A 26,401-nucleotide genomic window follows, 5' to 3' on the forward strand; every position below is an offset into this window, starting at 1 on the left:
TCAGTTGAAATGATTATTTTCCTTCTTTCCCTGATTTGGGATCTTACCCTATCCCAGCATCCTCCTGTCACACCAACTTCATTACAACCGCGAATCTTCTCTGTGGTCTTCCTGGCAGCTCCATCTTAAACATCTTTTAGCCGGTACATCCACTATCCCTCCTCTGCACCTGTCCACTCCATCTCAGCCTTGCCTCTCTAACTTTATAAAACTGCCCAACCTGAGCTGTTGCTGTGATGAACTCATTTCTAATCCTGTCCATCGTGGTCACTACCAATGAAAATCTTAGCATCTTAACCCACAAGAAAGTGGTCCATTTTTCATAACAGCCTCCCTGCTGTCAATCACAGTCTTTAATCTGGCATCTGGCAACTGTACAGAACGACTGAGGCTCCTTTTAACAGAAGTGTTAAGGATTTTCTCAGGAGGTGTGAGTGTGTATACTGCTCTAATAATAATGTTTGACACAGAAAAATCAGAAGGCACACCTGGCCGTGCCTCGCAGCATACCAATGTACCTCAGCACACCATTTGGGAACCATTAAACAACAGAGGTGTCAAAATCATTTTGGTCCATATACAAATCAAGTAAAATCGCTGCGATCCATTCTAAAAAACCTCCAAAACAATGCTTCCAGCTGTATGCTAGACACTCCTGGTTAGAGGATAAACTGACTGGGTTATAGTATTTTTGCACTGTTGAGAATTAGAAGGAAGCTCCAAGGATTTTGCACCTGTGATTTAGACTATTATTGAGCAATTTTGGAAGAAAAAGAAAAGTCATAGCACCCCGCTGTCTCGAAATATAATTGTCCTTTCCTACAAAGAAGTGATTAGTTCTAGATTACTCTGTTTAAACAGTGTTCACATGAATAAAAATGTAACAAGGCTGTAAAGTGTAGATTGTTTTCTAAATGAAATAACTTGAAGCAATCTTTCTTTTCTCCAAGTTACATGATTTTCCTTCTTTTCAGCGAATAGATTTATTTATACATTTTGAAGAAAAAAAATAAATCTGACACATCTTGGATTAAAGGTTTCAGAATTTGAGAAAAATATTTTTTAAAAAGCACATGTATGGTGGGGAAAAAAACAATAAAACAGTATTTAACTATTATTTTTAAGCAAACAATGTCTATAAAATGTTAAAGTATTTTAAACTATGTGTTAAACTATGTGAAACCCTTTGATTGGATTATGATATTTAGACTGGATACAATATGAGGTTTAAAAAGTAAATAAATAGTCAATTCAAATAATTTACTATTATTATTACCTAAGGGTCAGGAGGGTTTTGTGTGTGGGAAGGTTAAATTTAGAGGGAAAAAAATCTTTAAATGTGCAAAGACTATAAAAGATGGAAAACTTAATAAACACATATATTTCCTCTTCCACACATACACACCCATGAGGCTTTTGGTGCACTCATTCCTGCACGTAAACAATCTGCCTAAATGACATCTACTTTTAAAAGCAAACACTGCGATTGTGCTGCTGCTTGTTCGGTGGGATCAGCGAGCTGTGCAGAGCAGCTGCAGAGTCGCAGCTCCTCATCTCTTTCAGCGCTATTACCATAATATGTGGTGGGAAAGAAATCGCTCATCAATCAGAAGTGTTGGGAAAGTGACCACGCCAAAGACCCGGGGCTGGCTGTTTGAGCAGCAGGCTCACAGGGGTCAGCTGGGGTGCTCTGTGTGTGTGTGTGAGCGTGTGTGTTTTGTCATTAATCACTGCAGGTTTGAAGAGAGCGAGAGGCGTCACACCCTTTATCCTTCCCTGCTCTTCATCCTCTGCCTCCTCCCACACGGCCGGTGGCCTTCGCACCCCATCTGACCATCACATTGAGGCCAAGGTCAACCTGATCACCCCCCCCCCCCCCCCCCCCCCCCCCGACTAACAACTCATCTCCCATCAGCCCTCTCCAGGAATCAACCTTCACCCCCAGCCCACTCGGAGACGTCCTCGCCTCACATTCCCCCCACTGCGTCCCCTTTGTTAACCTGTTGTCCTGGAGACTCGATTGCCACTGAGACCACCCTCTACTGTGTGTCCATGTGTGTGTGTGTGGCAGAGGTCAGGACAGAAGCTAAAATAACAGATAATCCCACAGAGCACCGATCAGGCTATGACACCATGGAGGCCACTCAGAGGCAACCTAAACAACAATAATTTCACAAAAGGAAAATTACACTTATCACATAAAATACGCGCACAACACAGAAACAAACAACTTAAAGCTTTTTTCCAAAACACCAATCTGGAAGCTTTCTGGCTTCACTTTAGTCTCCTTCTATTAGCCAATCAGGTCTGAGCAGGTAGCGTGCCGGTTAATAGGGAATGCCAAAAAAAGGGAACGCCAAAATTCAACGTTGGAACCTCTGAAAAAGCCAATTGCAGACAAATTGGCTTTTTCATTGGGTTTTTTAAACTCACCTGCTGCTTTTAACAGTGACTGACACATGGAACAGGACGTCTTAGCTAAAAGCTCTGTGAGGCACCATTTCAAGGTTAATGCTCATCTTGGGATGTAAAATAAGGCAGCTCTATCACATGGTACAGGGGTATTACCTTGTCGCACATTATGTCCTTTGGGTGCCTTGATGCAGTGGCTGCAGTCAAACAGGCCACTGAGAAGTAACGGTCCAGTTTAAGCTATATCCACACGTACACGGTATTTCTGAAAATAGAGATTTTACTCTTTCATTTTTACAAAAAAACCCTTAAATCCATAAATCTATATCAAGCATGCTAAAGCAACAAGTAATGATATAACCCCAAAAGTATCAAAATGTTAGCTAATCAGAAGCCTAAAGGTAAACGTTATTAGGCGAACACAGATGAAGAAATGAGTCTTCTATTTAGAGAAACAATAAGGCTGAACTAGTGTCAGTGTCACTCTGGAGAAAACGTGGACTGGGAGACACGTCAGGAAAAATCCGTCGACATCTGTGCTCTGTTCTTACTCACTCCGATGCCTCAGTGTTTCTAAGTGTGGGGACAGTAGCTGTGGGCAGACAGTAAGATTAACAGCAACTGTCATTTACTATGCACTGAGAGATCAGAGTGATGGCAGCTACATAAATTGCTGGTTGGTCGACCAGCTGGTTGGAATACTTTGTTTCGTTTTTTTCCCCATGCTCATTAGATTTAGGCACTCAAAAACATGCTTTGATCTCAAACATTGTGTTATTTCCTTCTGAATTATTACTTAATCTAACTGTTTCATCCCAAAAACATAATCTTATTCCTAAACCTAACCTAAAGTTCTTTTTTGTCAGGTTGAAATCAAAGGTTGACCCAATGCAGACCAAAAACAAACAGGAAAAGCAACTAAATGAGAACAAATCCAAAATGCACAGGCTCAGACAAAGAGGAAGGAAGGACTATTTATACACCGAGGAGTAACCAGGGACTAGAAACAAACAAACAGATGAAAGTAATCAAGACAACAATCTATCAACCAATCTACCAAAGTAAAAAAGGTCACAACCTAAAACACCTGTTCCTAAACATGGAGACAAGAATACTCCCATCAAACACGAAAACACGATGAAGGGAACACAGAAGGACAAATGCATAAACACAGAAAGCGAGAAAGGACAAATGAAAAGGGAAACACTGAGGGAACTAAACACTGTAATAAAACTAAAGTTAACCATCCAAGAATACTAAAGAAGAAAAAAATCAGGAATAAAAAAAAAAAAATCTCACTTAAAATCAAAACGTCAAACATAACAAATATGGTCAAACCTAAGCAGAAACCCAAACTTGAATATATTAAAAGAGTTATCTAGTGGCGTGAAAATTTAGGAGGTACTGACACAAGTATTTTAATATGGCGTGTCATGATCTGCCATCAAAGAGCACCTTCTGTGTAAAGGAACCATATCTGTTTAATAAAGTAGCATTTTACATCTGCCAAGGCTGGCAAAAATGTCACCAGATATATCAAGTATAATCAAAATGTTGGACTCGAAATAATAGTCTAGTCTGCTGTAAGCTTTGTTACAGGTTACTGAATGGTACATTCCATTCTCCTTTCGTGTCCCCACCATATTGTCTAGTGTGTGTATACACCCCACCAACCAGCCCTGTATTTGCTGTCCATTGAGATGAACTGGAGAAGCTGGGTTGGATCACCGTTCCTATTGTAAAGAGGACTGCAGCACCTTGCAAGCTGTAAATAATTATATTAGAATGACAGCTGTGGTTGTAAATTGTTCTGCACAGGTTGCTGTTCTTGTCTAGTTTTTGGGTTTTTCTGGGGTTGGAGACAGTTTGTTAAATGTTAAATTCTGAGACTTTGTTTCTAGCATCTCACCGTGACTTCAGAAAGACACAAGAATGTGACTTTTCCTGGAAGAGAAGAAGAAAAATTGCTAGTGAGTCTGATCCAGGCAGCAATTTGACAAATATTTAGTTGGCAAAAGCATATTAACTTGAAGAAGGAAAGCTTCTGCAGGCTTTTTCACTAAACCACAGCTGTCAGCACCACAACATCTGGTGGCAGGTTTTCTGATCCAGAAGCTGCAGTGCTTAAAAAATGTATTCGACCGTATTTCAGACATCTGTCAACTTGTTTAAAACTTATTTATTTGGCAAATAACAAACAAAAATCAAGTTAGTGGCAGCTTAAATTTGGCTAAGTCGGTAATTAATTAAATATAGCATTCCACCATTAAAATGAAAATATTCTGTTCAGGAATGCAAGTAAACAAAAGTAATTTAACAACAAAATAAGCTCTTTGCCATTTTTTACAGCTTCTTTGTAAAACAGCACATTTTAAAATTCATTGATAATGACAGCAATTGTATTTTAGCATTAAAATATTATTTTGATTATAGAGCTTGCACATAATGGTAAAGTGACGCTTACAGAAACATTATCTTGGTAACTACCAATGCTATTTATTTACGGTACCTATTAACCACTGTCTATGACTCTAGCACATCAAAAGTGATTATATTGAGACCATTGTAGTGCTTAGCTGTCAGCTAATGCTACCAAGTTCGGTTCTTCATCAACAAATGTCATGAATGCAGCAAAGACACAGATACTTCCTAATTAGTGATGAGTAACATGCGTAACCTGTGTCGTTGTTGTATCATTCTGTTCTGTCTGGGGTTGCACTGTCTTGGTTTTGGTTTTTTTGTAATTTTTGCACACTTGCACTTTATGTAGCCCTGTGTTGATTGCCTATGTCACATGTAGCACCATGGTCTTGGAGGATCGTTGTCTTGTTTTGCTGTGTACTGTACCATTGCACATGGTTGGAATGACGACAAAGCAATTTGACTTGACTTGACTTGAAAAAAACAACAACTAAAATTACACTGACGGCAACGCAGACTTCTTGAATGGTTGTGAATACAATTAATCTCACAACAACCCAGATTATTGGTCACATAGTTGCAGTAAAATTCCTTTAAGAGACTTTAGCAGAATATGTAGCAGTCCATTTCAGTTACTCGATTGTGGCTTGGACAGTCTCGGTCGTTGTGTCCTTGGGCAAAACACTTCACCCATTGCCTACTGGTGGTGGTCAGAGGGCCCGGTGGCGCCAGTGTCCGGCAGCTTCACCTCTGTCAGTGCGCCCCAGGGTGGCTGTGGCTACAATGTAGCTGCCATCACCAGTGTGTGAATGAGTGGATGACTGGATGTGTAAAGTGCTTTGGGGTCCTTTGAGACTAGTAAAGCGCTATACAAGTACAGACCATTTACTCAGTTAGCTGAGAGTGTACTTTGCAGACATTTTGCAGCTGGAGCTACCTGTGTTTCAAACACACCTGTTAATCAAAATATCTACATCTCTTCTCCTGTAACCTGCTTTGTATACCAGCTATAATACTGGGGGATACTGGCTACAGTAAACATGTTTACTTCTCTGGTAAAGCTGGGTTTTTTAAAATGGGAGTCCGTGGGGTCGGACTTGCTTTGGCAGGCTTCTTTCTTTCTTGATTATTACATCATGTGTTTGAACTTTATGGTTTCGGTTAGATGTCAAACACTTGGTGTCTTCACCGAGTGCTGCTGCTGTCGAAATATAAATCATAAAAGCCTGACACTGCTGAAGCTGCAGTATTGTACACTGTACAGGATCAGATATGTTTGGAAGTCAAACTTCAGGCAGTAGATTACTAAAATGACGGTTATTCCATATTTATTTTCCCCATTACATTTAAAGGTTGATAGAAGCCAGCGTGGTCACAATTATATTTCCTTTTAAAATCTATGAACTTTTGCATATGATGGTATGCTATTCTACACACACAAATTTATTGAAATATCATGTGCAACTTTTGAGTGAGCTCTCACTCTGGTCATTCCTACACCTCATTCCTACATGCCGTCCCATTCCTCTCCATCCTACTGGGGGGACAGCCGGCTGCAGGAATGCAGGCCCGTCCCAACCGTCCCAAATGACTGCACACACAAAAAAGGATTTAACTCTTTGTCACAATTGTCCCCTCACACTCCGGCCTGCAAAGGGAGGAAAAAAAACAAAACAGCACAAGACTCCTGAATCCACTGCCCCTCCACCATCTCGCCACCCTCAACCATGACCCACCCCCCTCCCTCCACTGTGGCCCCTACCTTTCTCCTGACCCCGGCCGCGTGCATAAAAGACCCATCAGAAGTATCGCTGGCCACATTTACAAGTGAAAGAGGCTTAATAATGGAGCGGTTAGGGAGAAGAATGAGAAGACAGAGGGGCACTCACAGATGTGGAGGTGCAAAGGGAGGGGGGAGGAAGGAGCAGCGTCCCATTGTTGCCCCCGCCACCGTCACCACCCAGCTCTGGTGGAAGGAAGGAAGAAGGGAGGGTTGGCGAGGGGTGAGGAGGTAAAGTGTGAGGTGAAAGTTACTTTTTACACAGATTTTGATGGAGGAGCAGAGAGGAGGAAGTAAATGTGGTGAATAGGAGGTTGGGGGTGGAGCACAACATTAAATTGCAGAAGAATAAATTAATACAACTACACTACTCTTACCTAGGAAAAAATAAAGGCTTGTCCAGCTGTTCTACTGGGAGCGTGTGAAAAAAAAGCTCAAAGGTCGCGGTGTGTGTGTGTGTGTGTGTGTGTGTGTGTGTGTGTGTGTGTGTGTGTGTGTTACGGTCATCCTGGCTTTTTCTTTCCCTGCGTCTCTCATTGTCCTGAACTGCATAGATGGCAGCACACAGCAACAGCAGCTGGGGTGAAGAGGCCTCTAAGCTGACCTTTGAACCCCTCCTCTTCCTCACACAGCCTGTGTGGTGGTGCTATTGGTGGGTGGGGTGGAGGGCGGAGAGCAGAGGGTGGGGGTTGATGAAGTCATCACAGCAGGGTCGTGGTGAGATGTGGCATATATAGGAGGCAGCCTGGTGCCTTTTGAAAGGATGAGGAGATGTTTCCAAAATTTCATCAAGCAGAGAGGAAACTGAAGTTTGGAGGTTTTGGCTGGTTTCCTGTTTGGTCGGTCACCTCCAGCAGGTGAGAAAAATGGCAGTTGGGCATCTCCAAAGAAACCAAGTTGGCTGAGAAAACAAGCTACAGTAATCTGTAGTAAATCTGGCAGCATCTGAAAAGTTTTCATTGGCCTTGGCCCAAAATTTGACATTTAAATGACAAACTTGACTCTAATGTTGTTTAACTTGACGTTTCTTGGGGTGCATACTTCAAGCACATCTCGTTGCTCAAGAGAGTAAAATCTGACAAAATGAAGAAACAATATTTAAACCAAATTTTGTCTCACGCCAACCTCATCTCCTAACATGAATCTACAACTAAACTGCTTCATTATGTTTGAGAAACGACCATGTTCTCAAATCTCAGAAGCACCGTGCACCATGATTCTTACTTTGGATGACACCAACATGACCTACAGTTCTTCTGTGATGAATATTTTTGATGATTTGTGATTAATTTATGTTCTTTAATTCAAATAAGTCTGCCTTCTTTCATCTGGGAATACTGGTAAAAATCAGAAACTTCCAGTAATGCACCTCTCCTCCAGTTTTCCCATGAATTTATGTGGCACAATTCCTTATTTTGTGTAGTTTCTGCTCACACTCTAACCAGTCACTTTAGATAGCTGCCCCTCCCTGAGCCTAGTTCTGCCTCTTCGTGTTTAAAGGGAGTTCTTCCTCCCTCCAGTTGCCAGGTGTTGTTTAAACAGGTAAATTATACTTCTGTGTCAGATCATCATTACTTACATCATGACGGGACCCCATTTTAACTCTACGTCGAAACCTGACGTGCACCTCCCTCCCAGGAAACGTAACTACACGTCGTGTTGACACATACCACGGCGTGAATGTGTGAAAGTGCAGTGTGGGGATAAAGGTAGTTTCCGTTTACATCTGTTAGGTTTACCTAAAATAAAGACAAACAAAACCTAGAAGTCTGTCGCACAAAGAGAAACTCAAGAAGTTAACCCAAAGCACACTGCTGCTCACACACACTACCAACAAAGGTATTCTGGCACTGGAGTGCTCTTCTTTCTCGTGCTCCCTTATCTAATTACTGAATGCGTTTAGCTGTAAGACGTGGTACCTAAGGCAGCAGAGAGAAAATGCAACACATGTCCACACATGCAAAATGGGCGCTACACAATAAAACTGAATTGAAATGAACATATGAAGATGTAAATTTTTAAAAATAACTTTCACCCCAGAGTTTTGACCCTAGGGTTCATTTTTAAATCTCATGTTTAGGTGACTGTGTGGTAGGATTTAGAAAAAGCCAATTCCAAAAAAAGTGGCCAGACAGTGTAAAATGTAAAGAAAAACAAATACAATTGTTACAAATCTCATAAACAGTTATTTTATTCACAATATAGAAAACATATCAAAACTTTAAAGTAAGAACACTGAATACTTCTACTTTGAAACCATACTGTTAATGATAGTATGAGTGCTTTTAACAAGCCAGAAGGCCACTCTCCTCTTTAGTCTGGAGGATGGTGCATCCATGTTTTCCACTTTGCCTCAGTTGATAATAAACAAGCTTTGGGCCAGAGAATGAGATCTGTACAGATATGCCTTCTTCCATATATGATGGAGCTTTGCTCTGCATTTGTGGATGGCTCCATGAGCTGTTCAGACACTGATTGGTGGAAGTGTTCCTGAGCCCATGCAATGATTTCTATGAATTAATCATGCCTGTTTTTTAATCCAGTGTTGCCCTGCAGGCCATAAGATCACAGGCATCCAATTTAGTTTCCAAACCTTTATCCATTACACAATCTCTGACTCATTTGATATCATGTACTGTAGGTGATGAGATATTTTATACTTTATACTGCTCGTATCATTCCCAATCATGTTACTAATCTCCATCTATCCTAACCTGTTACCAGTTAAATACACGATATTGCTCCAGCGGTTTTCTTTAAGTAACACCAACGTTTTACAGCATTTTGCTGTCCCTGTCTCAACTTTTTTGAGACATCTTGCTGCCATCAAACTCAAAACTAGCTCTTTTGAAATATATATTTTCTTTTTTTTGTGATTAAAATGTGCATCTATGAGATTTGCAAATTATTGCATTCTTTTTTTTTTTATTTACATGCTACTCAGTGTCCCAATAGAGGGTAGATAAGAAATCTGATGGGGTGGTGCTTTTACCTAAATATTAATATCAGCTGATGTGATGATGTTTATCAGGTATAATTGTCTAGGTTAGGTGGATGAGAATCTCAGCCTCAACATGAACAGGAACATCTAGTCTAGGGACTGTGAAGTATTGCCAATATTTATATCGAAATCAATGCAAGAACTTTTTCACAAATTGTACATAAAATAATGTGAGTTAGTTATAAATTCAGTGATTTGTCCCATATTTCAAGACCATCTTGCACCAGCCTTCCCTTTTGTTTCTCCAGTGAAACGTCCAGAATTTGATCGCTAAATTTTAATTTACAAAATGGTCAATGGTAGTGATGAAGAACCACTCACCAGTGCTGTCACCTATTGGTTAATGAACTCCAGTTTCGAGGCTTCGTGCATTTGAGCCGCTGTTGTGTTGAAATCAGATGTGACAGCAAGGGACAGATCTACTGGCTAATGACTTGTCAATCTCAAATTGTTAATTAACGAGCATACCCAGGACAATTCTCCTTTCTGAAACTTGAAAATCATAACCATGTGAGATAAAATGTGTGATTTAGCCCAAAAACCATCATCAAAGTTTTTTCAGTCCAAGACCTGTTTCCCCTTAGACTTCTGTGGGACTTGAAGATGTTTTTGCAAACACGTGTATCGCCCCCTGTTGGCAATTAAAGAATGCAGCTGGATGCGTAATGATCACCATGTAATTTAACCCCAACTGTGTCTTTACCAGAGAGAACCCACACAGAAAGGATTCAAACCCAGGACCTTCCTGCTGTGAGAGGATGGTGCTAAGTACCACCCCACTGTGCCAACTCAGTGTAAAAATGAGGTGTCATGCGTAAATGAGTTGGATCTAATGTCAAGTAAGTTAAGAGAAATGTCCACACAAGTGAGAATGTAGCTTCACGGACTGAAAAGAGTGAACAAACACAGCCTCCTGAAGACCTCTGACACCTGTTCATTTCCGATGGAGAAACTATTAATTTCCTGCTCAACGAGATATCAGAGCTACGTCTTTCTCAGAGATCTAATCAGCATCGCATCTCGTACAGAGAGCTGATACACAGCAGCTCCAGTCATTCACAATCAAGGACAGGTGGATAAAAAAAAAAAAAATCATGCTTCACCCTTTTTGAAGCAATTTGTAATAAAATACCAGAAAAACAGGCTTTTGTAAAGTTTTCAGTGCTGGATAATGTTGAGAAAGGATGAGTTTTAAATGAACATGTTGTTGTATTACATGACCATTATCTACTTGTTGAGTTACAGCAAATAACAGTCGTTAACCACTTTATGTGAAGAACACTGACTTCACTGCAGGTTTTACAGATGTCTTTCAGTCTCTTGATATTTCAACTGTTAGACTATGCATATGTAATTACCGTACAAAACAGTGACTTATCTTTAAAAAGCATCGTCAGTGTAGTAAATTTAACAGCAGCTTTTTCATGCACAGTCTTGACCCCCAAAGTCTTGATGCATGCTCAATCATCCAGGTAAGTAAATCCCAAAAGGTTGTTTCTGTTCCTGCAGTCAGCTGAGACTGAAGAAGTCACTTGGATGTAGCGTTTTCTCCCATTGAAAATGCTACGGCCGGATGAACAAAATCAACCTTTTGGGGTCTTGCTCCTCAAAGTTTTTCAATGAATGCGGCAGCAAATGTCTTAGTTTTTTGTGATTGTGGGGTCTTACTAAGCATTTTCAGTATGAGTGTCATTATGATTGGAGGAATAATTATCTCAGATTGAGAAACACAGAACTCCGAATTTATTTACGTTAAACAACTTCTCGATTCAGTCGCTCCGAGCACTTGGGTTTCCAGTGTGGCAAATAAATCACAATAAATGATAAACAGAAGAATGAAGGTAACTTCGAGTTGGTTAAGCGAAAAAAAAAGAAACTGGAGATTAATTTAGCAAAAGAATGGGGAATGCCAGGCCTCAAGGGCCGGTGTCCTGCAGGGCCTTGATCCAAAACAGCTGATTTAAATGGCTAAATTACCTCCTCAACATGTCTTGAAGTTTTCCAGAGGCCTGGTAACGAAGTAATTATTGGATTCAGGTGTGTTGACCCAGGGTGAGATCTAAAACCTGCAGGACACCGGCCCTTGAGGCCTGGAGTCCTGCAGTGACCTCTGCAGTGACCAGTTGCCTGATTCAACATAAAGCACCCAAAGGGTTAAAAAGTAATTGGACCCTTTACTATCTTTCTTTGAAATCAGAGTGGTGATTGTTAAAAAACTGAATCAAAAATAAATAAACAAATAAAGCTGTAGTTACATGTCATATTCACAGAAGTAATAGGAACAACTTTATTAGGTGATCAAACGCGTTTCAGCTTATGGCCTTCACCAGGATCAACTGAGTCTTCATGCCATCAGATGTTTGATCTTTTCCATGCACCTTGGAATTGGTGAAGTTGTCCCAGAAATATTTGTTGATATTCTCAGAAGTAAAAAGAATATTTTCTATTAAAATGCAAGAAAACAGAGAAATCTCCCTGTTTTAATAAATAAATACTGGACAAAAGGCACAGAACATCTTTCTTGTGCCATTACATTTTATTTTTGCTTTACATTGTAGCAGTAAAAGGTGCACAATACCTCAAACGCTTCAGTCACGAATGTTCAGAAGCTGGACCTGAAACTTGTGTAACTCAGAAGAAACAACAAGGACAAAAACCAAAGTGTTTTGTTGTGGAGATTGTATTAACCATGGTAGTGTGAGGAGTCTAACTGTCGCCGATTATGGATGGCATAAAAATTTTCATACAAAACATGACTGAGTTTTAGCCTGGAGTCTGCCTTCTCCATAGCAACACAGCAAAGCTGAGTGGAAAAAGTAAAAATCAATCAAAAAAAACTGGCGTTTGATTTGACTATTAGACTTTTCTGTACTGAAAGCAAAGCTAATGAACGCTGATCCCTGCGGCTGTCTTGAGTTTCACGAGCCTCTGTGTGTGTCAACCTTCACCCTGATACGATAAGAATTTCATCTTCATCCTGTGAACTCCGTTACCCTTGTTCTTCACTGCATTTAACACGCAATTTATTACAAGAAAAAATTAATACTTTATAATTAGTAATTTGGTGTAAACAATCCAAACTTTTGGAAATATTTCATAATTGACAAAGAACACCAGGTCTTTTTAATACTCCATAAAGTGCACTTTCAGTGTTTTAAAAACATCCCTACCTGCTGCCTTTACAGTACAGTTTAAAGCAATGAAACAAAATAAAAGCACTACAGAACTCACTCACATGGGAGTAAGTGAATTAAAATGCACTGAGCTCTTGGTGAACTCAGCTTCACCTCCGTTACACTTGTCTAAAACAAAGTCTTTACTGCCACCTGATGGCAGAAGTGGTCACATGCTCCCAAAATATGGCACCGAGCCTGCAGGGCTGCAGCACACAAGTTGGGTTTTTTTTCCCCAAAGTAAAACTCATCTCTTCTTCTTTCATTTGTTTTAAAATGATCTGGCAAAGGAGCTCCTTTATCCTGTGACCTCTTTCAGTCCTAAAATATATTCTACTTTCTAATAAGCCGACTGATGACGTGTACTTTCATGTCAAGCTCTCTTTGCCACAAGCCAAATATGTCGCTTCATCCGGGTGAAAAACTTGGATAATGATCGTCGAAAGTCAACACTTAGCAAAAATCCCATTGCTGACAAATGTTACCCAAAATAAAAACAATCTTGTGTGATCCCTTTTGGGAAAAATATTAGAAAAATGAAATGAAGACAAAACAAACAAAAAAAGGTCTTCGCTCACTCAGCAAAGAACCTCCAGCTGTTTAGTCCGCTCTGGACACCTGTGACAATTCCTCATCAGTGTGACCATGGAGGGATGGCAGTGTTGACAAAGAATAAATTAAGACTGGATAAATAATGAGCCTAAAAACAAGAAAACATCAATTAATGACTTCCAGTTGAAGCCTTTGAAACCTGAAACCACAACATACCAACAAAAATATATAAAAATTAAAAGGTAGAGCTGGGTTTGAGGTAGAGTGTGGCATGACTCCTGAAAAAGTCAGAAAATGCCAACTATACCTTCATGGAGATTGCAATATACAATCACTGATTGCAAATCCGGACAGTCAGGAGTTTCACGCCCCTTGATTTCATGCTCCCAGGGCATCCTAGCCTCCAGATGCTGCTCTGACCTGCATGTGAGCATCTTTCTCAGATTTTCCCTTTCAGTCCTAAAAGTTAAACCCAGTTCCCCTCAGCTCACAGGAAAAAGTTGATTTTGGCAGGGACAGTCTTACAGCCAGTGTTGGAGAAGTACTTTCCCTTAGCTGGAGTGTAGTTCATGTCGCCCCCTACTGCCTCCACCACGTCATTGCGGCTGCAGCTGCCCCGCTGGCAGAGCTGTGAGTGCACGCAGCGCTCAACGTGGTATCGGCTCAGGGGCAGGAAGGGAACAAAGCGGGTGATGAGCTTCTGCTGAATGATGTTGGACTTGAAGAGGCCGCCTGAATGGGGGGTAAAAACTCACTTCAGTTACTGAAGTAATGAAAGCTTTCATCAGCAATGTACTGGAAAATTAGCTCAAAGAGGCTGCTTAATTTCTGTGTTCATTATGATGCACTGCTGCAGAGCAATGATGCTGCTTCTATTATGGGCTTTAATTTTATATTCATGATTAACTTAAATGAATCAAAGTCAGAAGACCAGTTTTAGCTCTGGAAGAGCACCAAAGCATCAGTATCACTGCCTTCTTCCTCTTCTAGTGAACATGCAGTAAAAAAAAACAAAAAAAACACTGTGTTTGAACAAACCAAGGTGAGAACACTGACATGAAAAAAACTATTTTACCTCCTGACACCAGCATTTAAAATGTCTTAACCTTCTCACACTTTCAACATACATCTTCACCTGCTTCAACTGAAAATCCAGGTTGTACAGAAGCCGGAGTCATCACATCACACCTTTCCCTAAACCTCCTGATAATGGCTCACAGTATGACTTAGAATTGATTTTAGGATCTATTTCAAGGTCCTTCATGGCTTCTCTCTGTGCTACATATCTGAACTATGAGACCTTTACTCAACAATCTGAGTCTTTGTCCAGGCTCTCATGTGACTGTTATCTGGTGCTGAGGCTACAGCCTACTGGCCAAGCGTTTATGACCCATTTCATTTGATTGCAGTTACTTCTTTTTTAATTTATTTCTCCCTTTAAATGTTATTGAACGCAAGTATTGATCTGTAAAGCATTTTATGTGCTCTGTAAATAGAAAACATTAATATTTTATCATGGTTATTGTTACTTTTACTTTTTCTACTTCAAGCACTTTGCAACTTGTTCTCTAATATTTGCCTTCCTCTTGTTTTTGTCTATATTTCTCCTTTTTGTTATTTCTACTATATTTACTATTATTTATATTTTATTCAGTTCTCAGTTGATCAGCTGAGAACTCCCACAATTTCGTTGTACATGTACAATGACAAGGGCCATTCTATTCTGTTTTATTCTATCCTATACACAGAAAATACCGTACTGAACTTTAATCAAACTCTGAAGCGGTTTGGGATGAAACCACCTTACCCTAAGAGTGTGGAGTACTTAAACATGTAAAATGAGTCTTACTTGTGTTATTGTTGTAAACTGCCTGTGCGATGGCCTCCTGCAGGTTGTCCAATTTGATCTCCTCTCTCTCTCGTCCAGCCTGACGGTTCTCCAGAGCCACTTTGTTTATCACCTCCTCTCCTGCAGTGCTGCACACAAGAAACACAAAATAAGCTGCCTGTCCCTTTGTAATAAAAAAAAAAGTTTCTTCTTTAAGCATCACCGGGAGAGAAATAAAGTTTTGAGCATTAACCGTTCATGAAAGCTTTAAGTTATTTTGACAAAGAGAATACAAGAACTTCTTTTGGAGAGAGTTCATATCCGCAGAATTAGTGTCATATAGATCCTTCTTGGTGCTTTAGGAAGCTAAACACTGGACATGCCTCACTGGATTAGGGGAGTGTTAAGTACCTGATAAAGAGGTATATCGCCTTGCGGTAGTTGGTGCGAAATACAACATGAGACGGACCCAAAAAGGGCTCCAGGACATCAATGAGGCCTGGAGGCATCTTCTCCATCTCATCAAAAATGAAAACTGAGCGAGCGCACTCCGTCAGGTTTCCCTGCACCCAGTCCTTCAGCTCCTCCTACAAAACCAAAGGATGGATATTTAATTTCACAAGCTCCCAACACATCACCTATGACTGCAACTAACAATGCTTTTAATTACGTCTGCTGCTGTTCTGCTTTTATTACTTAATTATAGGCTGTGTAACATGTATAACTGCAAATACTGTTGTCTGAAAGGCGGCACTCGCTTGTGAACTTTTAGTATATAATTAAATGATTAGTAACTAGTTCCCACTTAGTTAATTCTATAGACAGAGTCTGCTGAACATAAAACAAAAATGATCATATGAGTCAAGTATCTTTTTTGTGTCTACTTGTGTGATCATTTTTGTTTTGACCAGCCCATCTTCCCTGAAATTGGGAGCAAAATCACAGGACTCTCTTGTAAGTTCTAAATGTATGTTCCTAAGAAGAAAGCAGTGTCCTGTTTGCACATTAGGAATGACAGCATTCAAACTTCCCTTTGTTATGGTCAACAAACATTTTATATTGAACACACAATAAAACGACTAGTACATTACTTCAGATTTTAGATATAACCATTTGTATTTCTCAACATACCCTGTACTGCTTGACTCGGTGGGGCAAGGGGAAGTGCAGCGTGGGGACAAACTGGTGGACATACGGGCTGCTCATGGCTGAGCCGTACAGATGATTTCCCAGCATAGAGCTGACCAGCGTCTTTCCCGTCCCAGAGGAGCCGTGGAAAGACAGCACCAGTGGCTGACTGGGGCTTTTATTATGAAGGAACCTCCCCACCTCCTCTGACACAATGTCCTGAGCCAGATGCTGTCCATAGACATTCTTGTAGAGGTCCCACTCCAAGTCTGGCGATCAGAAAAAAAGAACAGTCACAATCTTTGTTGGTGCAATACTACAGGGCTGGGGTGCCCTGTAATAACCACAATAAAGGGTTATAGGAATAAGCTTCAGGAACAAAACAGAGCAAGAAAAATCTACTTCTCGTGGCTGTTGTCATGAAAAACCTGCAAAGTAGACAACTAGCTAATTTAATTACAGATATTGTAAGAAATTTCTTTTATTCAGCCAGCTAGCATACCAGTTAGAAAATCAGCAATAAGCTACAATGAAAGCCTTAATTGCCTCCTCGGGAACACTGTACACTAAAAAAACAAAAAACAGTTAGCGGATATAATTTTTATAGGAAACATATGTAGTATAATACAGCAACAATAAAATACAGTTTCATATACAAGCTAGCTTGCTAACACGAAGCAGCCTCCGTAGGTTAGCATCCACAAGTACGTCTCACCTCTAATATTCGGCTTAAAGTCACAGTCGCAGCTGTCCGATATGGTGCAGTAAAGTTTCTGGAAAACGCAGCAGACTGGGTTACAAAAGAACAAAAACAGCACAAACAGTGTCGCCAACATTTTGGCTGCCTGCTTGTAGACAGAAAAGCTCAGTTTGGAGCTTCTCCTTATCGCTACCGGCTGATTTTGTAGTTTTTTCCTCCCCGGAAGGCGCCCAGAAAGACGTAGCTCAGTGACAAACTGGACTACAATTCCCAGAGAGCATCCAGCACGGGCCGTGAATTGTGGGACACGTTGGAAGATCACAGTCCAGAAAAACGTAAGACTTTGGCAAACTTTACTAGAAATCTTCCTGACAGATTACTTTAACTGGAATGGGGAATAAGAGGGCGAAACGGTCTGGTATCAGGATTTTTTTGTTTGTTTGTTTGTTTGTTTGTTTGAAAGAAAGTTGTGACAGCACGTTTAACAGAGTTGTTGCTAACAAGTCACAAACTTTCTTGTTTTTAGTCGAAACATCAAACCTGAACCCGAGACTTACAGTTAATTCACAGATATTCCATATGGCGTTTAGGTAACAGTGAAACAGAAGCAGAAGGTAGACTAATAAGTGTGGAAAGGCCACATACATAATGTAGCCTTCAATTTTACTAGATAAATAGAATCTTGCATACTGGAACATGGGTGAAAATAGGAAACATGGTGTAAAGTAATAGGTTATATAATTTATATTCATAAACCTAAATGGGATGGATCTAAACCTCATTTTTTTTATCACTTTGATGTTTATTTATTTATTTACTTATTTACCTGGTATGATTCCATACTTTCTAGGAACTTTAAACAACAGGATATTAAAAAAAAAAAAAAACTTTGTTGTTGTAGCTCCAAATGAAACAGAGACAAACCATCTGGGTTAAAATATCATACTTAAAAATGCAATTCAAGTAATTTCTTAAACATGTTTAATATCCATTTTATGTAATTATGCATGTAGATTTTTGAAAAATTCAAATAAAATGTGTTTGTGTTTGTGAAAGGTCTTCTATTAGCGAGTCAAAACAAAAAACAAAAAAACCCCAGAGCTATAAATCCAAGTTGTGTCCTGCATACAGCAGAGGGAGCTATTAATGTGAAAATGATCTTTGATGGAGTCATGTGTTATAACATTCTGGGTCCTTGCAAAATAAAATAACTTAATTTGTTTGTTTAGGGTTTTTTTCCCCTCACTTTTTGTCATGGACAGCACACTTCAGATATGCACCTCAGTGAGATGTCTGTTTTTGTAGTTTTATTAACAGTGACCTAAGCTTCATGCATATGATTAAACCTTTTTTTTTTTCAAACTAAAATACAATATTTTGCAATGTTACATTATAAAACATCTTGAATAATGGTAATTGGGTGTATACCTTCAGTTCTACAGGTTTATGGTTTTGAGGTTTGGGGAACAGACTAAGGAATGTTGGTGCTGCTTCAGCACAGGCAAGGCTGGACTGGGACAAAAAATCGGCCCGGGCATTTTGACTAGAGCACGGCCCACCAGGATAAAGATTGAAAATGTGACGTCATTCAGGGATAAAACCGCAAAGGATTCTGGGAACTCGTGGCAAGAGGTACTAGCGCACGCAGGCTTTCAATTGAACTCAGTTACACAGCGATAAAAAGAAACCCAAAAAATGGCAAGAAGCTGTTGTATTATTAACTGCAATAGCCGGTCGCATGACAGCCACGGGAAGCCGACGGGTAAAGAGATCTTTTTTTTTTTATCTGATTAAGTCGTTGAAGAGAAATTTTTAAGCCATGTTTCCGAAGTAAGAGCCGACAGATGGTCTGGATATACCAAATATAACGTCCCAGAACACTCCAGCTCACATGTTAGTCTGCTCCAAGCATTCCCACAAAGGTCAGAGTTTTTTAGTAGTTAATACGTCATTTTTCTTAACATAATTGGTGATATAGGTTACAAGCAAGTCTGGCGCTGAACAGAAATTGTCGCGCTATGCTCCTTTATTTATTGTGTTTATTGTGCATAAATAGTGAATTGTCCTGACACAATATTGCGTTTCGTTTCTGTTATAACCATGGTACACTGACAAAACCATATACTTTTATTCACAGGATAAAACAGTTGTTTTGTATCACTAATTGTCCATTGCGATTACAACATACAATATTACTGTCACTGCTACATTTCTGTAATGCTACTGTAACCGGTTTCTGCTTCATCCCGCTGCAACAGTTCGGCCCAAACAGACTCCTCGACTCTGCGTTGTGTAGTGTTTTTAAAAAGACAAGGAGTCTCTGATCGATCGTTGCCACTTTATTTCCTGAATGGAAACAACGGTGTATTATCAGTGCACAGGCTCGCCATACACCACTCCGCACAGCACACTCTCGTATGGCTACAGCAGACTGGCAGCGATTACTGCAGCAATATTACAATTTCTAATATACAATAAAATAACAGCAACAACAAATGATGTACCTGAATGGAAACAACGGTGTATTATCAGTGCACAGGCTCGCTACACACCACTCCGCACAGCACACTACGGCAGAACATCTCATTAGCATTCCGCTTTAGCATACAGTTTCACACATTAATAAACAGTGTTGGTCAAGTTACTTGAAAAAAGTAATCAGTAATTAATTACTGATTACTCCCCCCAAAAAGTAATCCCGTTACTTTACTGATTACTTATTTTCAAAAGTAATTAATTACTTAGTTACTTAGTTACTTAGTTACTTTTTAAAAACACGATTTACAACCTGAAGAGGTGATAAAGTGATAGATCTTTCAGCCCAATTCTACTTTTTCTACATAATCCATCATACAAAATGTAATCAAATGGAAAAGTCTCTTTTTTTAACTTGTTTTATCAGTTTTAATCTTTTAACTTTATGCATCAAGCAAAACATTTAATTATATGCAACATTCTCTGACTTGAATAAATTAGTTTAACATTTAAACTTATTTTCTACACATTCCAGCACATAAAATAAAATATTTTTTGTATTTTCACTCACTCTTTCAAACAGATGCAAGTAAAACACAGCAGAAAATAAATAAAGTCAAAGACTCAGCGGTCCTGTTGCTCTATTTTCACCTGTAAAGCAGGAGCAGGGTAGGCGGAGGGTTACCCTGGTGCAGGTGTGCTGCGGTCAGTTGAAGAATCCGCGCGAGTGTCTCTGTGAATTTCCCATCACGTCGTAGCTACTCGGTGCTTGCTCGGAAGTTTAGGGGTTTTTTTCGCTGTAAAAAGAAGTTTTCTTCCCACGCACGATGGACGCTAATGTTTTTGTCACTTTTTATGGAATCAAACTCAAAGTAAGGTCAGTACTTCCACACTTTAAACGCTGCACGCTCATACTCTCTCCCGCACTCGATATATTATCCATTGTTGATCTGCACACAGCTGCTGTCACCAACGTCGCACTTGCTTACGTCACTGTCATGAGACATTCTCGCAAAAAAAATCACGGTTTTAGTAACGCAGTAACGCAGCGTTCCTACGGGAAAGTAACGGTAATCTAATTACCGATTTTGCAATAGTAATCCCTTACTTTACTCGTTACTTGAAAAAAGTAATCAGATTACAGTAACGCGTTACAAGTAACGCGTTACTGCCCATCTCTGTTAATAAACAAATGAAAAGTACATAAAACTGGTGTTGGACATGTGTCCACTAAGCACTTATTACACTCGGTGCTCGTCAGCTAATCAAACATGTTTTATGTGTCTGTACTACTTAGCTATATTGTGTGCGGAACAATACAACTCACCTCTCGTATGGCTACGGCAGACTGGCAGCGATTACTGCAGCCAGCCTCACCTAACCAGCCACACTGAGAGGGGGGGCGCTGTTTCCCCATGACACTGATATTTGTGGCAAGTGGAATAATACCAGATAAACACTGTTACACTACCAGAAATTATTTCCACTACTAATTAATTACCGTTGAGCTCAAAGGTCCTATTAATAAACGGTTAATGAATGTGTATTTATGAAGACGATTTGTGAGACTGGTAAACTTATGATATGTACAATAGTCTTTCGTTCTACATGGTGCATTTCAAGGTCCTGTACCCATCCGTCAGTAAACTGTACCTGGGCTTGTTGCAGTGACCTGAAGTTACTAAACTTCACGAGTGTGTGCACTCACTCCAAGAAGCGTATAATTATAAATCTGAGCGTGGTGAAAGTTGGGCAGCACGCTGACGTCTTTTGTTCACTCTTTCACTCCTTTGATTTTTTCCTCGTATCTTTTCTTTGTCTTTTCGTCGAGTCTGTCTTTGTACGGACCGGCATTGTTCTCCTTTTGTTTTGTACATTCCTTTTTTGTGCGGCAAAGAAAAAAAAAGAAGGTATTGGAACCGGAGAATGAACGTTTTGCGGTGCTGCAAATGTTTGCATTTGATGCGGTACTTGGATTGTTTTGCCACGGGTTCCCGGCATGCAATGCGCGAAAATCACGTGATTGCTAAACAAGGGGGAGGGTGCATCCAGCCTCCTCGGCTGTAATTGGTCCAGCCCAGAGTCGATCATGACCAATTGGCCAATCCAACACCTTTCATTATATATACCCTTCCTAAAAAAAAAAAAAAAAATCCATCGGCCCATAAAAACAAAAAATCGCCAGCGGCCCACCGGGCAAATGCCCGGTATGCCCGATGGCCAGTCCAGCTATGAGCACAGGATGTGCTTTGAGCGTTTTAGTGTTTTGACTTCCTGTCTTTGGTTTATCACTCTAGGGACTCTTTTCACCTAACCAGTGTTCCACTGTATCATTTTTAATGAGAGTTTTCTTGCTGTTCTTTGTAGTTGGGTTGTTTTCCTTTATACTCTGATCATTTTCTCTAGTTTCTTGACTCAGACTTTTTGACTGATTGTCTTCATTGCTTCCAGCTGTCTCCTGTTTCCCATCCCTGTTCAGCTCACAGTGTAAAAAATAGACCTGTCATTCTCTTGTGATGTGTTATCTCTACACGTTTCTGTTCCGTCTTCTGCAGCTCTTTTAATTTATTCTGTTGCTCCCCTTGCTTAAGTTTTTAAACTTAGAATCTTCACTTAAAACTTGAACTTTTTGTTCAGTGTTCTCTACCTGGGTTTATATATATGGGTTTTGGCACAGACACATTTTTAATGATGCATTTCCATGATTTGTTTGTATATTTTTTGTACTCATGTACATGTTACCCTAAAAGAAAAATCATGAATTTTTAATTCAATTCAATTCAATTTTATTTATACAGCGCCAAATCACAACAACAGTCGCCTCAAGGCACTTTATATTGGAAGGTAGTCCCTACAATACATACAGAGAAAACCCCAACAATCATATGACCCCCTATGAGCAAGCACTTTAGCGACAGTGGGAAGGAAAAACTCCCTTTTAACAGGAAGAAACCTCCGGCAGAACCAGGCTCAGGGAGGGGCGGGGTCATCTGCAGTGACCGATTGAGGTGAGGGGAGGAAGACAGGACAAAAGGCATGCTTGGGAAGAGAGACAGAAATTAATAACAAGTTTACAAGTAAACAGGTATTTTAGAGATATTGAGCAAATGGTAGTAAGTAGTCCTACATATTCCAAGGTTCCTCACAGTGTTACTGGAGGCCAAGGTAATGCCATCCAGAGTAAGATATCATATTTCTCATCATATTAGACTTTAGGTCCTATTACAATAGCCTCAGTTTTATCTGAATTTAGAATCGCAAAGTTACAGGTCATCCAGGTCTTTATGTCTTTTCCTGCAGTTTAACTAATGAGTGTCAAAAATCTGAAGTGGTTTTGTTAATTTCATTTTCCTGATTGTAACTGGGTTTAGAAGCAGGTGATTCACTTTGAAATGTAAATTCACCACAGTAGAAGAATACAGGAAGAGTTTGGCATGTTCAAGTTCATCACTCCACAGAAATATGCCACACACAGACTGACATTGGGGAGTGATCGGTAACCCCCTCAAGCCTGTAGGTAAAAGCTTTAATGATGGAAGCACTGAAACAGTAGGGCAGTGATTTAGAAAAGCTTCAGCACCGACATGTCAAAGGCAGAGAGGGGAAATTTACAGCTAAACAGACCACAAAAAGTAGAGGTTGGCTTTGTTATATGGCCCGGGGAAAGTGAGGCATGTTAGTGTGTATGCTGCAGCGCGGCTCGAGTTGCCAGCTAGCTCACAAGCATGACTGTTTTTATTCAATAAAACAACCTCCAGTGAAATAAATGTTTATTTACACTTTTTGATAAATAAAGAGTAAAACTGTTTAAGATTACAAAAATGATCTGCACCTGTGTGCCGTACTCGTGCAGTTAGGATCAGTTCACTCCCCTTACATTAAAAGTGACATCGGTATAATAAAAAGAAAAAGAAACAAAGAGGAAACACGAACTGACCCCAGGTTACATTTAATAATCTCTTCAAATTATAAAATCCTAATTACTGAAAAGATACAAAAAACTAAACAAAAACTGAAATACAGATGTACAGTTATTCTGTTATTACATTCTACAATGTGACATATGTTTGTGGATTTAGCTAAGGTCCAGCCTTTAGGGAGATTAAAACATTTACAAACATGAGCCTATCAGACTGAGGCACAGCCTCGGTAACCTAAAGGGCACCAAATATTTACACTTCCAAATCATGTCGCCCTGTGCCACTGTGGAGTACATGCAGTCCTTTGTTAGGTAAACTAACACAGGACAATGTTGATCTGTGACGTTGTTGAAGGAGTGCAAGTCCTCAGTCAAAAATAAAAACACCCTCTGGAGACTCCATCAAAGCATTTAGTGGTTTCTTTCACAAACTGTCGTCATTCTGCTGAAGCTTTCAGACAAAGTTCCTCAACCTTGAGTTACATCAGTTTAGCTTCAAAAGAAACTGGAAAAGTGCTGGTATGGGAAGGTAAGCATTTATAAAATTTCAGTCTCACTCTTCAAGTATCCCGGTCTGCTACATGTGACAGATTTGAACTAAGTGGGTGCACTGCTTCGTTCTGGTGTCTACACGCTTAGGAAGCCTCCTTGTTTGAAAGATCACAGCGCTTTCCCTTTTAATGAGCTTTCAGTGGAGGAGCTTCTCAGTGTCCAACACAGTAATTGTCCATGTATGTAGGCATGAGCTCATAAACAAGGCCTCTAAAAACAGTGCTGGGGTCAGTGTCGTCTGATGGGTGGCTCCAGCTTGTTGGACAGGGCGGTGAGCACCTGGTCAAACTTAGAGTATCGCAGAGCCTGTTGCTCCTCGGCCCCCCGGCTCCCCCACAGCAGCCGCATCTGGAAATCAGTCAGGAAAAGCTCCAGGACTTCGGCCTGCTCCCCGAAACCTGCAACATCACATCAGTTTAACATTATTAGCAGCACAGGAGTGTAGAAAGGAACCGGAGACTACCATTTCTACCACAGAGGTCCCTGTAACTGGACCTGTCTCAAACATGAACAAGAACAGAATATATGTGTGTGAATAAGAGGGATGAACAGGGAAGCTGCAAGGAGCAGAGGTAATGAAGGTAGAGTTTAAATATCAGAGGTCAACTATCAGAATAGACATAAAGTGCACAAGAAAGGTGAAGAAGAGAGTGAAGCCAGGGTGGAGGGAGTGTGGATGAGCATGAGGGGTGATGTGTGACAGAAGCCAGAGCAAAGAGAAGTTTTATTACATGGAAGTGAGACCTGCGGTTGGCGTGACAAGAGGTGACATGACATCATACCCATAAGGAATAGGGTGCTCCTGATGGATGAAGACCCCATCAGGAGCAGAAGAAGCAAGGAAGAGTTTATTTACAGGAAGTGAAAGAGGAAGTTCTTGCAGTTCACTATACAGCCTTGGGTTGTTCATTTGGCCTACCAGTCGTGAAGCTATTTATTACTGATTGATAATAATATAAACTTCAACTTAAAATAAACCATCAGCTCAAGAATGACCTTAGAATGGGATTTAGGAAATTAAAACACTTTTCCTAATTATTTTTTATAATCAGATTATTTAATGCTGCAGCATGTACCAGTCTCTTCAATAAAAGGTTTCAAATGTAGTTTGACTTGCATGCATTTCATGCATGCCTCAATCTGACTTTATTATATTTTATTGCAGGTTGCCACCTGGTTGGAACCAGTGTGTTGGACTTTTTCCAGATTGAAAAAAAATACATGCTCTAGGCTACCAACGCTTAAGTGGCTGCTAAGAAATGCTAGGCTACTTTTCTGCTAGAACTTGAGGAAAGCAGTATTTAAAAAAAGAAAGGGGAAAACGTGAAAGCACATTAGAAACAACATGAAGAACAGCAGTAAGCTGCAGCACCTAACATGCGATCCGTGTTCCTGCAGTGGAATGGCAACTGTGTGGAGAGTAAATACAGCAGGTCCCAAGACGGATCCCTGTGGTCTTTTGTGTTTAAATTTTCTAAAGGTTTGTATTTAATTTGCTAATGTTATAAAGCAGACATACTGCATTTTATTTTTGTCTCTCACCTTGTAATTTGCTCTCAGCGTTAGAGCGGTAGATGCCCCCTAGCTGGGCAATGGTTCTCGCCGCCCCGAGGTGGAACATGACCACTTCCACCCCAACTTCCACCGTCTCCCATAGTTCTGTCCCCTCCTCACCCACCACTGCATTCTTCTCCATCAGAGTCAGAAGAGGGAGGACGTGGGGGAAAGTGGTGTTGGACAGCGGACAGCTTTCTGGAGAGTTGAAAGACAGATACAGAGATCATGTTTGTTGTGGAAACAATGGTGTAGCACCAAGATATGAGCAGGAATTGTTTCTCCATGCTTTTATCATGTGGTGTCGAGTTCAGGAGACGCTCTACCTCTTCCATCGTTCAGGCTCTTCATAAATGGCCTGAGAGTTTTTTCATAGAGAATGGCACCTTCTGTGTGCCGCTGCCGTAACGCCATCCAAGTCTCCTGCAGACGGGACACCTGAAAGACCGAAGAACAACACTATTGCTTTTGTGCCTTCCTCTCGTTTTGTATATATTTGTTTTATTCAATTTGTCTTACTATTTGTATTACCTGCACAGCTGAACCCACAATTGTTTGACAGCTAATCTTATAGAAATTGTCCCTGTCTTTATTTTTTTCAGTCTGAAAATATAGTTGAGATGTATATGATTCCTAAAAATATTCAGAGGTGATGTCTTTTTTTATGTAAAGACAGTTTTGAATATATACAGAAACTTTGCCAGAAAAGACAGGCCAAGTTAAAAATATATATTAACAATAACTAAGAAAAAATATAAAATGAAGAAACTTTTCTGCATTTGAGTTAATAAAATCACTGAAAGGTTAATAAGTTATCAATAAATGACTTTGCCCCTTTTGTTTGAGGATGTGATGAAGCACCCTGATATCAGAATTGTGACATTTTACAGCCTGACACCTTGAGGC

General features: G+C 40.1%; 2 protein-coding genes and 1 long non-coding RNA gene across 3 annotated transcripts in view; 1 reads left to right on the forward strand and 2 right to left on the reverse strand.

Annotated features, from left to right (window-relative positions):
- Positions 1–11,334: 11,334 nt before the first annotated feature.
- tor2a (torsin family 2, member A) lies at positions 11,335–17,455 on the reverse strand. The gene is made up of 5 exons (XM_085295475.1): positions 17,011–17,455; positions 16,299–16,564; positions 15,579–15,754; positions 15,189–15,316; positions 11,335–14,071 (listed from the first exon to the last, which is right to left on the reverse strand). The coding sequence occupies exons 1-5, from the start codon at positions 17,129–17,131 to the stop codon at positions 13,827–13,829; spliced, it is 936 nt and encodes a 311-aa protein (XP_085151601.1). The 5' UTR covers positions 17,132–17,455; the 3' UTR covers positions 11,335–13,826.
- A 5,772-nt stretch (positions 17,456–23,227) lies between these two features.
- sh2d3cb (SH2 domain containing 3Cb) overlaps positions 23,228–26,401 on the reverse strand; it is a 53,086-nt gene continuing 49,912 nt past the window's right edge. The window contains exons 10-12 of the mRNA XM_085295473.1: positions 25,822–25,933; positions 25,484–25,693; positions 23,228–24,339 (exon numbers count right to left, since the gene is read on the reverse strand). Coding sequence (XP_085151599.1) covers positions 24,170–24,339; positions 25,484–25,693; positions 25,822–25,933 — 492 coding nt within the window. The 3' untranslated portion in view covers positions 23,228–24,169. The remainder of the gene's footprint in view (positions 24,340–25,483; positions 25,694–25,821; positions 25,934–26,401) is intronic.
- LOC146563092 (uncharacterized) lies at positions 23,812–25,624 on the forward strand. The gene is made up of 3 exons (XR_014894716.1): positions 23,812–23,918; positions 25,107–25,421; positions 25,502–25,624. It is a non-coding gene; the product is annotated as an uncharacterized LOC146563092 (long non-coding RNA).

The sequence above is a fragment of the Mchenga conophoros genome, linkage group LG12, assembly GCF_057382185.1.
Source record: "Mchenga conophoros isolate Kocher_MC1m ecotype Shallow Benthic linkage group LG12, M_conophoros_male_GT1.1, whole genome shotgun sequence".
Taxonomy (NCBI): domain Eukaryota; kingdom Metazoa; phylum Chordata; class Actinopteri; order Cichliformes; family Cichlidae; genus Mchenga; species Mchenga conophoros.